The sequence below is a fragment of the Crinia signifera genome, chromosome 12, assembly GCF_055691185.1.
Source record: "Crinia signifera chromosome 12, ASM5569118v1, whole genome shotgun sequence".
NCBI lineage: Eukaryota > Metazoa > Chordata > Amphibia > Anura > Myobatrachidae > Crinia > Crinia signifera.
In genome coordinates, this window is record NC_139228.1 from 85,685,892 (window position 1) to 85,703,285 (window position 17,394).

A 17,394-nucleotide genomic window follows, 5' to 3' on the forward strand; every position below is an offset into this window, starting at 1 on the left:
GACTTCCGTGCTAAACTCTAATATGTAACAGTATCTCCTAGTTAAATATTACATTTTGGACATTAATCCTCTGCACTATCAAACCCTTGGTCTGGGGTGCAAAGCTGCAATCGCCATTCCCAGGATGCAGTGCACCGGTAGGTTACCACATTGAATAACCAAAATTAAAAAAATTCTAAAAATGACAGCTCAGCGCTCACCATAATAACTCATTCAGCATCATGAACTAAACACTGCACTGGTTATTAGGATTACCCCGGAAGCGTTTGTCATGGTGAGTGCTGAGCGCTGTGAGTTCAGACACTTTAATATTTGTCAAACCAAAGAAAAGGAGTAAACTCTGGCGGCTAATTTCAGTACAACGTTTTGATGAATGAGGTTAGACAAATACAAATACTGCACATTTGGGACCGGATGCAATAAAGTCCAAGTTAGACACCCATGCAGGGGGATAAAGCCACCACGCGGCAGACCACGCAGTGGTGCGGAGGCGCTGAGTAATGTGGGTGCCGAAGTCTGCGGGAGCTACTGACCTGCCTTATACTGCCGCTGCGTTTGTGGCCGGGACCTACTTTGTCTGCGTCCCGGGGCTCCTAGCCTCCTCCTAGCTCCTTATGCCAAAATGTCCCTCAAAAAATGGCCGCCCCCTTACAGCAGACAGTTTTTAGGATGCTGGAGGGGGCAGCCGCGGCCTCCTCTAGCATCCTTCAAAAACAGTTTGCTGTAAGGGGGCGGCCATTTTTTGAGGGACATTTTGACATAAGGACTCGGAGCCCGAAGGAGGCTAGGAGTGCAAAGTAGATCTGTGGTCCCGACTCCTGGCCACGAATGCGGACAGGTAGGACAGAGGGAACAAAGGGGGGAGAGGCGCCAACATTTTGGCGCAAAATGTTGGCGCGCCCCCTCCCCCTCATCCGTCCACCACTGGGTCACTAGGTCAACAAGCATTAGGCCGAAACCACTATGTTGACATGCAAAAAGGTCGACATGGGGTTTTTCACCTTTTTTTTTTGAGCCGACAGGCGGTATTTCATGCCCTAACATCCACTAGGGGGTGGTGGGAGAAAAAAAAATAGTGCGCCGAGCGCAGCGAGCCATGCAAGGGGACGCGGTGATACGTTTGTGTCCATGTCTACATTCGGGACAAAAAAAAAAAAGTGAAAAACCCAATGTCGACCTTTTGACTGTTCACATTCCCCATGTTGACCTTCCGTCATGCCAACCTAGTTGCTGTCTATCCAATGATCCATACCTCATGCAGGATACCGGGAAATAATTTACAAGTCATAGTTTTGCCTTTTAAATGATTGTCTGGACGCCATCCCGAATGGATGCCAAACTTGGGACTTCGTTACATCCGGCCCTTGGACAACAACTCGGAATTGCCCATAGATGAAACTTACTTTTAAGGGTATTGTAAATTAAATGCTCATTTAGGCGGTAAAATGATATGGTCATAAAAGAGATTTTATACCAACTTCAGTGTTTAATAAGCAAGTTTCAGAACTAAAATTTAAGTTTTTCTCAGTTTCTTCCCTTAATTAGTTTTCAAATCTGATCTACTGGTGTTCCACGGATGGAAAGACTATTGCGTGTTTAGTCACCAAACGCAGCCAAGTTCCTAAATTTAAATCCTGTGATCTAAAAAAAAAACACCAAGTGACCCAACTTTTGCTATAAAGCGGAGTATTACTGTACCTGCTGTCTTTGGTATGCGGAGAATGTTCGCTCAATATCTTCAAGATCTAATATTTTGAAAACTTTGCTGTCATCAATATCAACCCACAGAGTTCCATCCAACTTATTCTAGTGGGAAAAAAATATATAGATAGAGATTTTAGTTAACATACTATTGTTTTACTGTTAGATTTTTATTCATGCCAGATGCAACATTGAGAGAACTTCCCTAATTTGAGGTCCATCTATTTGAAAAATTGTCACTTTTTAAACTATATCAGTAAAAACAATAATCCAAGAATAATACAATTACTAATTGGTTACTAATTTCTTAGCAGCAACTCACAAGTGTACCTATTTCTGCAGCTGAATTGTTGATGTACCACGCGTTTAGCGGTCTTGTGTGTTTGTGCGTGTAATTGTATATTCTTTTACAAGTGACTCTAATATGAAAAAGTATTTTGATAAAGGAATGTTAATAAAATAATGAACACACACTTACCTCTGGCAGTTTAGACCAGTTAAAAGATTTGAGGGGGTTGGTTGGCTGAGGAACATTTTTCTTCTTCAATGCTGGACCAAATGGAGCGCCAGGAGATGCAGACATTCCACCTAAAAATGGCAGTCCAGGGGGAGGGGGCGGACCTCCTGGTGGAGGAGGCGGCGGTGGCGGGGGAGGAGCCATTGCACCTGGAATAGGGGGTGGTGGTGGTGGCGGTGGCATCATAATTCCAGGTGGCAAAGAATTTGGACCACCGGGTGCCCCTGGTGGTAGAGGTGGACCTCCTGGAACGGGGGCACAGATTGTCCGCTGAGATAGAACAAGGAGAAAGGTGAATGAGCCATTTAGTCCATTCTTCACACATACATATGTTTATACATTTACAGAACTTATTTATATACAGTCAATATACTCTAAAGTGGGGTACAAATACAGTGATAGAAGATGACATTTTAGGAAAATAGGAGTTTTATACATGAGAATAAGCGCCACGTCTGGCATATATGCCCGCCAAGACTGAAATGGGAACATTCGCTTGGTAGACTATATGATGCAATCACACAATGTGGTTTTTGGGTGTCAGAGTTGTTCGGGTGTAGTGAGGTGGTCATTGGGCAGACTTAAGAGGGTGGTTTGGGAAGTGTACAAGTTTTCATTTACTGAGGATTTACTGAGCCGGCTCAGCTCTGAACTCTTATCTGTCCTCCCTTTGTGCCGCACGCTCATTCGCAGCAATGGGGCAAATCAGTGTCGCGGCGAAGGGAGCACAGAGACGGTTCGCTGCAGCATTAATGGAGGACAGAAAGGCATGGCTCCATCTGTAATTGAGGGACTGTGTGAGGTGACTGCACGTAGGGATGGCCATCGGTGCTATTGCCATGGTTACCATCGATGGCAGCATAATATCTAATGTTTGACCATTGATGTTTTTGAATATTGATTGTCATTTTCTTTGATTGACTGGCTCCATGGGCCAATCAGAACCTAGGGGTGGGGCTTTACGGGTGCCAGAAGAGGAGCTTGGTGTCCCTGTGCCATCGGGAGGAAAAAAAAACACTATTTGGTTATGCTGTGCCATCGATGGAGGAGAACCATCGATTATAAGTAACAAACAGTGCATTGGCGCAGGGTCCCCCATGCAGCACTACATAGCTAATATGCGGAGAAGACTGTACTGGCTCCTTACACTGTTCAGCTCCTGGATCTGTGCGGTCAGCTCCACCACCTGCTGTTTCACTTGCTTGCACTCGCTAGACTCCTTCTCCAGCTTCTCTTTCATTTTGTTCAGCGTTTCCATCATCTCCTCTTTCTCCTGCGTCTTGGCATCGCACTCCCGCTCTTTCTTCTCCAGCTTCTGCTGTAACTCGTGGTGTTCTGAAAATCGGACAATGGGACAGGTCAAGAGAGCTCGCCGTTCCATTAATCAGATCTTTCATGAGAATAGGTTCCATATTAATGATGGGAACTTTCAGTGGTGTCAATGGCTAAACATCATGATCGGAAATGTAGCGACGCAGAAATATTTTTAAAAAAGTTTCTTCTCCTGTATAATTGAATTCCGCTCACATCATCTTTAGGGAGCATAACTAACCTTGTCGTATAGAGGGGGCAGGATACACCTAGTTTGTAATGGAGCCTCTGCCCCCCCCCCCCCCAACACAGAGCTATCCCATTCCTTGATAGAACACTCGTGTTTTTTCTGGATGCCTTAGCAGAACCGATACACCATAGATGGCAGCCTGTATCATGTTTGGTTCACAGCAAGATCCTAGTGTGAACGCTGCTCTTCCAATGGAGCTCTGCAGCGGCCGGCTTTTGCTGCAGAGGCACATAATTGGCTCACCCAGGAGCCCCGCTAACACCTACAATAGGGCACAGGACAGCTCCCATCTGGTAACACTCAGCCTGCGCTACATCAAGTGACGGTGCTCCCACCACTGCTGCTGGACTGAGATGGGACCCGGATTTTGCATGCTGCAGACTGATGAACCCACCAGCTGTTGCCACTAGGCACATGCTGCCTAAAATGTGTTGTTGTTTTTTTTTGGGGGGGGGGGGGGGGGTACACCATGCTAATGAGGGCAAGTGATTTTTTCTCTTTTATCATTGCAACTTATTTTTTAAAGATTTTATTTTGCAACTGTCCGGAGTGGTCCAATGGGCAGCAAGTTGTGGCTCTGGAGGGGTTGTTGAGGTAAGTTTGGGGATATATTGGCAATCTTGAGGTATCTAGACTGGCCCCAAAATTAAGGGGACAAGGACAATGATGGAGAGGGGGTGGGCAGCCAATTTTATGCCTCTGGGTGGCCTCACCCCTTAAGACCACCCTCGGGTTCAATGTAAATTTCTCCTCTACATGCGATCAGACACACACACACACACACGTACCTTTTCTCATCTTCTCAGCTTGCTCCTTCCACTGCTTGACTTCATTCTCATTAACCAGCCTGTGGATACAAGTGACAGGTCAGACCATTGTAAATCAGAAAGTTAGTGCCCACTAGTGTTTGTGCCCACTAGGCAGGGACACACGTTTCGTTAATGAAAATAACTATTGGTAACATTCGGATGTATGTATCTCTGGACACTAGTTATTAGGTGATGGAGACTTCAGACAGGGACTGCGAGGAGCAGAAAACACTCCCATTGTAATGCTGCCCCCTTGTACTCCACCAGCCGTCTACCTTAAAAGATGTTGGTTTATATTTACGCATGTGCGAAACGCGTGTCCGCACATATACAGCTACTCTTCACTAGAGAGGTAGGAGTTGGAACGGATTTTAATTACTTGCAGTACTGATACTGTATCTATCATATATGATATACTCCTCACCTCTATGAGGTGAAGTTCCCCCCAGTGACCACTAGAGGCCACTCGATGGACCAAAATTACTTTTTTGTGTGCTAAAAGAGGTCCTAACAAAAAGCGAAAGCAATATTTGCAGGGACACTAATCCTTTTCAAACTTTCTGGATTTAGAGAAAGGGAGCTGTGAAGATAGATTGGAGGTAGGAGCAGACATGGACTGGGGGTGGAGTGGAGAGTTTTTGGGATAAAAACGGTCATAGCTCAAAGTGAAAGTACATTGCAGTAGCCATCATTTTTATGGGCTTTTAACTAGTAGATACAGATTTGTGAACGTTACCAATAGCCAAACTGCCATATATCTATAATTGAATAGCTCTGACTACAGTAGGTCTACATGTTGGGAACGCAAATGTCAAACATAAAAAACCTATTGTGCAAACAGCTACACCAGTCTTATAACGGACAATGGCACTAGGGTCTGGAGTAGGAGGGTCTCCTTACATTCGAACAACATTTTTGACGTTGAAATTTTCCAGCGGAGAGATGTCCGGATCCTGTCCTTTGTCGTTCTGGATGACTATTTGCTGAACTATCCGATCCAGAAGCAGCCAGTAATGCACAGTGTTGCCACTTCTTTTGTCTAGAAAATACAAAGGCAGAAGAGATTCTTATGTAGCATATCTTGTTATTCAGAGGACAAGGGCATGACCTTCACTGCTCCAAGTATCTGATACACTATCATGTTCTTGGACTGAACAATTAAACAACTGTCACCAAGTGAAGCGAACATAAGCTTTCTATTTATAGTTGCGATATAGCAAAAATGTCATCTAGAAAGGAAAAAATGCAAAATAATAAACGAGACGGATTCTATAACGATGCAATACAAGAATAGTGCCCGTGGCAATGTAAACACGAGATGCCAACTGCATCACAGCTGGGGACACGGACAATGTTAACAATGCAAAAGTAATCATTGCACTGGATACTACATGCTTTATCAGGTTTTCAATGTCACCGAAATTATGGAAAGAATTTAAGATTTTGAATCTGAGACACTAACATCCCACCTCCAAACCCTCCCCCCCCCCCCATAAAATACAAAGAACGCTGCAGCCAATAAGCTCATACCGGCCATTTTTCAAACTCCGGCTTTAGATTTGTCCTTTTGGAATTCATTGTGTTGATCCTGGCAAAGGGTGGCGCTGCCAGCCAGGGCCTTGTACTACAGCTGGCTGCCATTCTCCTTGATGGGCACGCAATCTATCCGCTATGGCCATCCGGTTCGGGGATATAGATCTACAATGTCTAGATAGACAGTCCACAGGTCTACCCCAAAAGATCGACATGCAGGGTGGTCCAAAGGTCAACAGAGCCAAAAGGTTGACACACTATAAGATCAACATGAGCTTATGGGTTTTTTTTTAAGCCATGCGAGGGTACACGCTACACTAATTAGGGGTCCACGTCAACGGTTGACATTGACACAAAAAAATGTAAGGTTTACCTCAAATAAATCTAACCGATAATAACTTATTCAAAACCGTCAAAACAGGAAGGCTTTGGGGGTTTTTTTTGGGGGGGGGGGGGGGGGGGCAATTGGTGGCGGGAACAATCAAGCTCTTCCTTTGTTTGCTTTATCTCCCACAAAATCAAGGGTGTCATTTGAATCCATTTCACAGAAGCATCTGAGACCAGTTTTACTATCCGGACTGTGCTGCGAGTATGGTTTTATTTTTAGATGTATTATTTGCACACATTTGAGTAGAGGTACAACACGGCTATAACCCCTGGAACTTTATAAGTAGTAACAATACAGGAGTCCAAATTTAATCCTCACTCCACAACTGGGAGCCAGATTTAATGAAGCAAAAGGTTCTGGTGTCTGGTGTCCGGCAATTACAGCACATAAATCTCAGATGTTATTTTGGGGCCTATTTATTAAGCCTGGTGAAGTGATAAAGAGGGAGGTGACAACGCACCAACCAACCAATTAACTAGAATTTTTCAAACCAAGCTTGTACACTTGACATCTACCCCTGAGTGTGAGTGAAGACCGACAGGATTCCCTACGAGGTGCTAAAGATCACCAATATGCCGCTGTCTGTTCACACAATTGGTTCCGCTAGTACTGGAACACAATACATCGCCAGCTCGCACACTTACAAGGCATTTGGAGGCAGTGGTGAAGTATAGACATAAAGTGCGGATAGCATTCCGAGTGTGTTAACCTCTTCCTGATCAACTCAAACATCTGAGTTGCGCTTTTAGTGTCTATGTAAACCTGCAAAAATGGGAAATTTCAGAGAATGAATTTCAGAAAATAAACCTCTTCAACACCCCCCCGCCACGCCCATTGTCTCCAGGCACTCACCAGGTCAAATCTTTTGGCAAATTCAAGTTCATCTTCATTTCTTAGCATCTCAAAAAACTCTAAATGCCTATTTCGGGGGAAAAAAAAGAAGCGGTCGGGATTATTCCAAAAAAAAAAAAAACATTTTATTTTTAAACCGCAATACAGAATAAAAATGTGTAACAGTGGTTGATCCGATCTAGTGCGACAGGAATGACCTACCGGTCTAGTGTTGAATTGTCGTGTTCCCGGAGTTTATCGATAACTGGCTGGATTCCCAACATTAGGAATTCATATCGCAGATGAAGTCTGAAATCTAAGCTTTCCTTAAAATAAACAAATGATGGAAGATCGTCAGTGACGGGAGTCAGAGCTGGATGAAATCACAGGGGGTCAATGTAAAAATAAGTCTAATCCTTACCACACCAGATCCTTGGCTGAGGACTGCGTTAATAAAGGACATGATTGCGGTCTTTAAGCTGACTTCATCACGGTACCTTCCTGTACTCCGATCCAGGTCATTTATCAGAGTCTAAAGAGAAACATCAAAATTAGCTGGATATCAAAATAGGCAGAGACACTATTCTTATCCCAAATTCCTTTCTTGATTTTTATAACCAATGTAAATGGCATGTGTGATCAGTACTTTCAACGCTAGTTTGACACATGTAAAAATGGTTGTTGCTCAGAGGCGGCTCCTACATCAGTTTTACTGGGGGGCTGCCGCAACCCCTGTGCCGGAAGAGAAGACAGCCGCCAGTCCCTGGTCCTGGAACCCGCACAATGGATTGCACCGACTACAACCCATAGAAGTCAGACTGAACTATGCGATAAAGGCAGATAGTGGCTTCCTGGGGAATACATTATGCGTATTGCAGCCCAGACTGGCAGACTGGGGGGGGGGGGGGGGCAGGGTATTCCTCCCAATGGGACTTCCTTGTCTTGTGTGTCTGACGGACCGGTAGGACATCCAATAGGAAGTGACAATAAAGCCAGTGCAGTCACGGCTCCTTCTGATACTGACCTACTCAATGCAAGTGGAAGTCTCAAAATTAAGTACAAGTGCTCATTAACCATTGCATCATACTCGCCAACATTCTGTAGGCAGCCAGATCAGGACAGTGGGGAACATGGTGCGGCATGGGGGGGCGGGCATGATACAGAATAGGGGGCATATCCGTGACCATCGTAAACACCTTCTCACACAACACAATGCTGAGATGTACCAGACCACTCGCTTCTGAGCAACTGAGTGTGCTGGCACATGCGGCAGGCTTCGGGGTGGTGTGAAACTTACGAGAGGCTGGGTGTTCAACCGGCTTTTGGGAGCCTCCCAACCAATCCGGGAGAGAAGGTATAGATGGACCCGCGCTTATCCAAACTGCCGGCACACCAGAGCATTCCGGATGTGGAGACACCCCGTAGCCTCCCATTCTCGGTGCCGAGATGGAACGCTCTGGCGCACAGGCAGGTTGAATAAGGGAGCGGCTCCAGCTGTACGAATGCATAATAAGCCAAATGTTTATCCCCGGTGCTCAAACACCAGCAAGTAACCAAGCATTAATATAAGATGGTCTACCGCTCCCGGCGAATTCAGAGGCTGCATTCTCATAAACATTCGTTTAGCGGGCAAATAGGGAACGTCGCTGTGTAATGACGACCAGGGCACTCGTAAGGAATGTTTTTGCAGCCTACCTGGAAGCGCGTTCTCTCGCTGGCGTATCTCTGGTAGTGTAACATGGCTTCCAGAACTTTCTTGTGTCCGCCAGGGACCAAGCAGACCGCTCCCATTATTTCTAGCACCGCCACTTTAGTCTTGATGTTCTCCGTGGCCAGGCTCTGAGCGATGACGTTGATGCTCTCTGAATGGGCCAAGACGTGAGCCCTCCCCTGAGAGTTGTTCATTAGCGCCTTGATGCAGCCAATGAGAGAGGTATGTATTTGGGATTCCGCAATATCATAGTCCATATTTTTGAGGAAGTTCAAAATACACGTTAACCCGTCCATCTCTATGAATCTGGTAACAAACCTACGGAAAAGACAACACACAAAGATCAATTAGAAATCAATTAATAGTGACTGTGAAAACAATACAAACATATAATACAACAATACAAACATATGAAAACTATGGGGGAGGTGTATCAAACTCTGTAAAGAGCGGATAAGCGGACAAGTGAAAAAGCGGACAGCTTCTACCTATCATTTTACGGAATGTACTTGATAAATGTAGAAGCGGATGGGTTGCTATGGGCAACTATAGAACAGCAGAATAAGTACATGTTGTGCATCAATTAGTGAAGGGGAGAGCGATGCTGTGGGGTGAGCTATTAGGCTGGCTACACAGCTGACCCACACGTAGTTGGAACAGCCATCAAACGGCCAATCAATGTGAGTGTATGGTCAGTATCACCAGGTGGGTGGGCATTTGAATTTATCACAGGGGCTACAGGCTGTAGCGAAACGCGTCAGGGGTTATTTGTACCACTCCAAAGGATTTCCCCTTTATTGGACTGATTCAGGTGTTTGGACACCCTTGGACTTGGCTTCCATCTTCAGCTACCACGGAACACTAGAGAGGACTTGCTATTGGACCGTTTGCCCCAGCAGACCTCCTTCCTACAGTGGCCCACATTCCCATACCGTGAGTAATAGAGGGGACATCTAACATTGGGACTTCGCTCCAAACCTCCCCTCTAGCAGCTAACTTCATTGTGCCGTTACCAATAGGGAGGACATTTACTAACTGGATTGCTTGGGACAACTGTTCCATTCTTCTTCCTCCAGCGGTGGGAACTTATGGTAATGTGCACTTACCTTCTTAAATATACTAAGGTCCAGGATTAATATATATCCATCATCTGTTGGCCATCATTATTCCCATGAGTGTGGTTCCTTTTTATTGTAATTGATAGTTTTATTATATTGTGTATGTATAATTATCCCATCAATTTAGTAAAACCCTTTTGAAATCATTCTCTTGTTTTTTCATTGCTGCTCATTTGCTCTTATGGCTTAAAAAACAAGAATGGCAAATTTAAATATTTTGTCTGCAGTATGACTTGTCTTGGGGCCCGATTCAGCCATGATCACAGGTTTGCGAATACGCAGCCATGGCCATCGGAGGATCGCGCATGCACAGGATCTGCAGTGCGCGAGCCCGCTGTGCGATCACAGGCTCCGAACGCCTGTGATTGCTGGCTGCTCGCTGTGTGATTGATAGCGGGCAGCCATTTGGGGGCTTGCTGCTGGCACACTCTGGGCATTCCTATTTGCAAAATACCTGTTTTTTTTTTGTATAACTTTATTAGTAATCTTCTGGCAGATACATGTACAGATACATCCTCATACATCCAGCCTCCATACCACATGCAGTGCAAGAAGCCTGGAGTGAGCGAGCCGCCAGGTCCTGTGCCTCTCTGCTAACTTTGGGAGTCTTTATTTTAGGAGAATGTATTTTAGTTGCAACAGTGTTAACCCTTTCCCATCGCATTTATAACCTGGGTTATAGCCGGGTTGACCCAGGTAAAGATACAGTGTGAAAGCACCAAAGTGTATAACCCAGGTCGCACTGTGCATAATGGACGATGGGGGTTCAGTGTAAATGGGCCTGGGATCCGACCAGACTTTAGCAACAGGTGAACTAGGATACACGAGGGAACAATGTTGATTGACTTGATATACAGTAGACCACCTGGCTATTGGCCCTTATTCAGATCTGATCGCAGTATAATCTTGTTCTCAAAATGGGCAAAACCATGCTGCACTGCAGGTGGGGCAGATGTAACATGTGCAGAGAGTTAGATTTGTGTGAGTTATTTTGTTTCTGTGCAGGGTAAATACTGACTGCATTATTTTTACACAGCAATTTAGATTTCAGTTTCAACACACCCCACCCAAATTGAACTCTCTCTGCACATGTTACATCTGCCCCACCTGCAGTGCAGCATAGTTTTGCCCATTTTGAGAACACATTTGTACTGCGATCAGATCTGAATAAGGGCCATTGTGTGCGACTGAGTCCGTATACGGACCAGAACCTGTATTGGAAGAAAGCTGCAGCTTCTACATTGTAACACTGTGTACAGATTCAGAGACTCAGTCGCACACAGATACATAAGTGTCATAGCAATCAGCCCAGTCTCCTCATGTGCCAGTCACATTGCGTTGCTACTAAAGTTCACGTTTGACAAAGCGGAGGACAGACACTAGAACGTTCTCACGCACCCTCGCGTGCAATGGAGGCTGTCTGGCGTAACTGCAGCATAGATGTACGAGGACACATTTGCACCTCGTTATTGGTCACTTGGCACAGCTGCCAGCAAAAGTGGGACTGAAGCCATGTTCCGAATTCTACTCACCTCATGGGTTTCGTCCTCAGTGCTGTCTTTAAACTCTCTATGGTCTTGTTCCGTTCCTCCTCATCCTCCTTCTCCATTGCCAGCAATGTTCTTCTCTGTGACATTGGGAGAAGGGCGAGATCTAGGTTATTGCGTTATTTATGGAGAGTTAGAGATGCAGAATATGGTTAAGAGTGTTACTCTGGAGGTGGATGATTGGCAGACAGAAAAGTCACGTTCTGTACCGAGATCATCCATCTGCTATGAACAGACGAGTAGAGACACGGACTAAAATCATTTGGAATAATATTACTGCTGTACGAGGAGGGATTCTTTCCTAGGGATCAGTATTATAGCCAGATCTCTCTGGGACCAGCATTACCTATGTCTGTTCTCCCAAAATTCCGGTATTGTTTCAGTATTACACAGGACCGCAGCTTGTACGGCACTACAGTGTACAGTACAGTGTTATGGCACCCAGCATGCGACTGGGCCGACAGTCCAAAAGTCAACCACTATTGGTCAACAGGCAATATGTCAACACATGAAAAGGTTGACGCGAGCTTTTCATGTTTGTTTTTAAACCAACTTGTTCTTAAGTCACCATCCAAGTGGGCATAGAGGTGGAATATAATATATTGTGCGCCAATCACAGTGAGCCAAGCGAGGGAATGCGCTGCGCTTATTCGGCGTCCATGTTGAAGGATGTGAAAAAAAAGTGCAGCTTGTGCCAACCTTTCCCGATGTCGATATTTTGCTACTGTCAATGTCCTTTTGTCAATGTCAACTCAGGTCAACCTAATAATCCACACTAAGTGCTTTTTTGTGTGTGTCTTTTGGCATGAAGTAAAAAACTAAGGGCCTGATTCAATTTGACTCGGTAAGCAGCGAAAATCGCTCCTTACCGAGCGCTAAAACACTGCCCGCCGGGAGAGCAAATGCCCACCTCCCCTTCACCGCGCAAATGTTCGCGCGGCATGCGAATAGATGTGTATGCTGATATATCCATTCGTATGCGGGCAAAAAAAAAAAACAGCCGACAGTCACCGACCATCAAATTATTTTTCACCGCTCACAGATAAAAGTCAGTCTGAACTGAATTATCTGCGCCGGAGAAGGCCGACCAGGGGGCTGGTGCTGACGTCTTCAGCATGCCTGCGTTCACATGGGGACTCCCGGCATTTTTGCGGCCATGCCCAGGAAACGCTGGACGTCCCCATGCACCAGCCCCCTGTCTGCCCCCCTCCATGCCACCGCATCAGCGACTGTGGAAGCATGCACTCCTTAAGTTTGGGACCAATATCAAAGAAATAATTTGCAGCAGCTGGATAATAAACCCACAATGAGAGTATTACACAAATAAGGGAACATTGCAAATTTAAGAACGTGATAATTTGTTTATAAACAAATAAAGCCAAACCAGCCATCAGGTCAGAGGAGTTTGATCCATATATAGAGTTCAATATCATACGCAGCAGTCAGCAACTGAACCAAGGGGGAAATAAGCGGTTTGGTTTATTCCATTGTATTCGGAGACTTGCCCCATGGTAATACGTGTGGACAGCTGTCAGCAGCGGTACAAAGCAGTCCTGTGCCCTGCAGGGACAGCCGACCAGTGACGTCACTTGTTCCATCACAAAGACACACAGAACAGAAAAGCTTTAATCTCTCCGATACGCAGCTGCTTCATGTAAAATGTATAGATTGTCTATTAGCTGTACGGCAATCAGTACGACCCGAGCCGCTGGCGCTGCATTGTTAGTTATGGGAAATATACTTTATTTATGAGTAGTGTTATTGCCACATTAGAATTCTCAAAAATGTTTAGTAAATGACAAGGACATCATTTATGCTACTTATAGAGCCGGCTTCCTTTGCATATTACATGAAGTGTTATTAGGCTCCGCCATACAGCTGACTTGTCAAAGCAAAATTACATATTCTCCAGAGAGTCCGGCGAAACATGGCGCCAGGCCCTCGGCTTCTAAGAAAATGGTATAACCAAGTGGCAAAACCTATGAGTAGCCGTCAACGGACCTCCAGAAATGCAGGTGTCCATAGTTAGCCAGTCCTGACCCAGCAATTACCGGGCATTTTTAAGTGGCGAGTCATTTTGCCGGGTGCAGCCTGACCCCAATTCACCGGGTTAAGGCTTTTAAACCCGAGAATTTGCAGAAAAACCTCAGGATTTTCTGTGGTGCGAAAGGTTCAACACGGGTCTTAAATCCCGGCATTCCGATTCTAGTCGAGAGCAGGGTCGTAGTGACGAGATTTAAGACCAGTTTTTCACACCACAGAAAAACCTTGGTTTTTCAGAAAATTCCCGGGTTGAAAGCTTTAACCCTGGTAATTTGCCTCTGGTGTGAAAGGGGTATGAGATAGTCCTGGCAAGGTGACCCTGCTCAGACCTTTTACACTGCAACATGACTCAGGTAATTTTTTCCTGGCCCCTTTCAAACTGAGCAGCGACCCCTATTGACCATGTCCTTACCCAGGTTGGATTGCCAGGTCATTTCACCAGGGTTATTTTTCGGCCTCTTTCAGACTGAGCTGCCACCCAGGTCAATCCGGCAATAACCCCGGCTTTTTTGGCAGCCTGAAGGGGGTATAATGTTGTGCCTGGTTGGAAAACCTACAGGTAGCACCAGGCACACACATTACTGCGGGATGAAGACTTTGTGGTTCTTTCTTTGCAATTCGTTCTATTTTCCAAAACAGCTGAAGCCGGATTCTACCCACAGGTTCCCATAACAAGACCTGCACTTGTACAGAACAATTCTCCTGTTTCTGTAACTGGAATAACCCACATAAAAGGTTATCACACATGTCCCCGATACCAGATCGCACAGGCCTGAGCTCTGTCTCCGCACTTTGCGTTATCTCTGCGCATGGAATGGGTGATAACATTTATAAGGAGGGTGTGTTGTCCATGCCAGGCTGGCAAAGTACAGCTGTCGGGCAACTGCAGCCTGAAAATGTGCCAGCGGCATACTGCAGATAGAATAAATATCTCTTCCCATGTCTCAAAGATAATCAGAGAAAGAAGGCGACCTCGGGGCAGCAACAGTTGTTGTCTCGTCCTCCCGCGCCCAAGGAGATTCTGGAGGGGTTTGTTATAAACAGCTGAAAATGCTCTTGATGAAAGAGTCAATGGAGACGTTCACAGGCTGAATAGACGCAACAGTGTTCAGAGGAGAAGCGAAGCAATGATCACGTCCTGGACAGTACTTCATACTAAGCATTGCATTCCATATCCTGCACCTGTGCATTTGCTGTGTTACTGTACCTGTTATTAGGTTGACTCTATAAAATGTCGACCACTGAAGGTCTAGAGGGCTTAGTTACACACCTGAAATAGTTCGACATGGTCAACACAAGTATAAGGTCGACAGTCAAAAGGTTGACATGTTTCTCACTTTTTTTTGAGCCTACATGTGCCGACACATTTTTGTACCATCCACTACAGTGTGGTGGGAGAATAGAATAGCCCGAAGCCAGCATAGCGAGCCATGAGAGGGGACGCAGTACAATTTAACAGTGTCCATGTCGACATTCGGGGCAAAAAAAACACATTGCAATCCTCACGTCGAGCTTTTGTCTGTCGACCTTCTCATTGTTGACCTAATGCTTGTGTCGGCCTATTTCAGGTGTCGACCGTCAGTGGTCTACCCAATGTACGAGGGTGGATTAATAAGTACCTGTGTTATGAAGAAGGATGAAAAATTTTCACAACATTATTTCTTTCTTTTTCAACATAACCTCCCTCTCACGGCGATACACTTTACCAACATCCCCGCCTTTTCTTTAACCCCTCTAAAAAAAATACAATTTGTCAAACTCCCGTAGGCTTCTGTCTCGATGATGACCTCCTCTCGTTTGAGCTGAATTTTTTTCCCCGCGAGCCAGGTTTTCAGGTTAGGGAACTAAAAGAAGTTGCAGGGAGCCAAGTCGGGCGAGTACGGTGGATGCGGCAACATTTCATAGCGCAATTCATGCAATCTGGCCGCAACAAATTCCGGATGAGGGTTCTGGTGCATTGTCGTGGTGGAAAAAAAACTAACCTATGAATCAATCTGAAATTTGGTATGGCGTTGTTTGAATGATGGTAGTACACAATAGTAATACCGACTTTCCTCAGCAGCGCCACCTGTCTTCAAACACAGGTACTTATTGACCCACCCTCGTATGGAGACCTAAATACAGTTGACCCTATGGCCCAGATCCCCTGTAGCAACATTAGTGGAAGCTTTTTTTTGTTCTCCTGTAACTTTTAAGTATTTTGAAACCATAGTCTATGCATTAATAAACCTCAGTAGTCCACAGCGGCAACTAAGGGGTCAATTGGCGTTTCAAAGCTGGCAACAGCATCACATCTTGTAACCTCAGGGACCGATTTCAGCCTGAATTCAAAATTGCTCGCAGCTATATGGGGCGGAGAAACTTTGCATCTAATTGAATTGACTCCTACAAGTGAACTCTGGGCCTGGGAAAATAAAATTGCAGATCAAAGCCTTGATTGTACTCTACCAGTGTCAGTATACTGCAGATTGCAGTACAGAATATACTGTACAAAAACTATATAACATCAGTGATGCAAGTACGGGATAGAATATCTTACTACTACCCCCTCTGATATCAGCTGCTGCTCCGCTGGACATGCCCCTATGATGTATGGCCATGCACCTTTTCCATACCAGGAAGAACTAAACTCTACTTGCACTTCTGTATAACATTAGATAATCATGAAGAACAAATGTCCTGGCTCAGTGTCCAGCAGCCTAGAATGCCGCCAACGAGACACACCAGGCACGCAGCTACCCCAAGCTGTCGGGCGAGTGTGCCAATGCAGCACAAAGGCATAAGGCTTCTTGGGAGGAAGGGTCAATTTAGATAAATGGTGACGGACGGCCATGAGTGCCAGCAGCTGACTGTCATAAGATTCATATAATGACATTAAAAAAAAAAGTATTTTAAAACAAAAACAGTGACGGGAGGGAAAAGGCCGGGACACAAGAAAAAGATCAAGACATCAATAATAAAACCTCATTTCAAGTCAGACACTTGTGTAATCTTCAAGTTCCTGTCCTCCAGCCCAGTGAGGCTTACATCTAGGGAACCCTCACAGGGCAGGTTTTCCAGGTCTCCTCATAGAATCACTAGTCTTTTTGAAATGTGTCAGTCGGTAATGGATACACCTCTGCTTCAGCAAGGATATATGGAAAACATGCATGGTTAGTGTTTCCTGGGTGTCAAAAGCATGGCTATATCCAGGGAAGCGCTATATGGTTGGGATTCCGAAAAGTTAAGAAAATGATCTTTCTGCCGATTGCTATGTATGTTGGTAGAATATGCCTCAAAGTAGAATTATGTTGCATTTTTCCCCCAAAGGGTGTGACAGATCATAGTTCCTCCCCCATCACACATGAAGCCCCATCCCAGGTTCTGATTGGCCCATGGGCTACTCAGTCAAGGAAAATTGATGATCATCGAGAAGTAAGACCATTGATGGTCATCCATTGCATAGTATGCAACCATCGATGAGTGGCTGATCTATCACTTTAAAAATGGCAATCATCAATGGAAATCAGAACAATCTGACAGGGAGAACCACCTGCCAATTATCTGGTATTTAATTTCAAGCTTCTGGGACGTACTTCACTTGAACTTACTGGATTGTTTTTATGTGAATTTATGGGACTTTTTTGAAGTCTACG

At 45.2% G+C, this 17,394-nt stretch overlaps 1 protein-coding gene across 5 annotated transcripts in view; it reads right to left on the reverse strand.

Annotated features, from left to right (window-relative positions):
- The window catches only part of DAAM1 (dishevelled associated activator of morphogenesis 1), a 149,259-nt gene that overhangs the window by 42,367 nt on the left and 89,498 nt on the right, over positions 1-17,394 (reverse strand). For all 5 annotated transcript variants that reach the window (XM_083165967.1, XM_083165968.1, XM_083165969.1 and 2 more), the window contains exons 5-15: positions 11,702-11,796; positions 9,036-9,369; positions 7,762-7,872; positions 7,563-7,666; positions 7,362-7,428; positions 7,154-7,271; positions 5,489-5,627; positions 4,568-4,626; positions 3,366-3,553; positions 2,180-2,488; positions 1,699-1,806 (exon numbers count right to left, since the gene is read on the reverse strand). In XM_083165967.1, the coding sequence (XP_083022093.1) occupies positions 1,699-1,806; positions 2,180-2,488; positions 3,366-3,553; positions 4,568-4,626; positions 5,489-5,627; positions 7,154-7,271; positions 7,362-7,428; positions 7,563-7,666; positions 7,762-7,872; positions 9,036-9,369; positions 11,702-11,796 (1,632 nt within the window). The remainder of the gene's footprint in view (positions 1-1,698; positions 1,807-2,179; positions 2,489-3,365; positions 3,554-4,567; positions 4,627-5,488; positions 5,628-7,153; positions 7,272-7,361; positions 7,429-7,562; positions 7,667-7,761; positions 7,873-9,035; positions 9,370-11,701; positions 11,797-17,394) is intronic.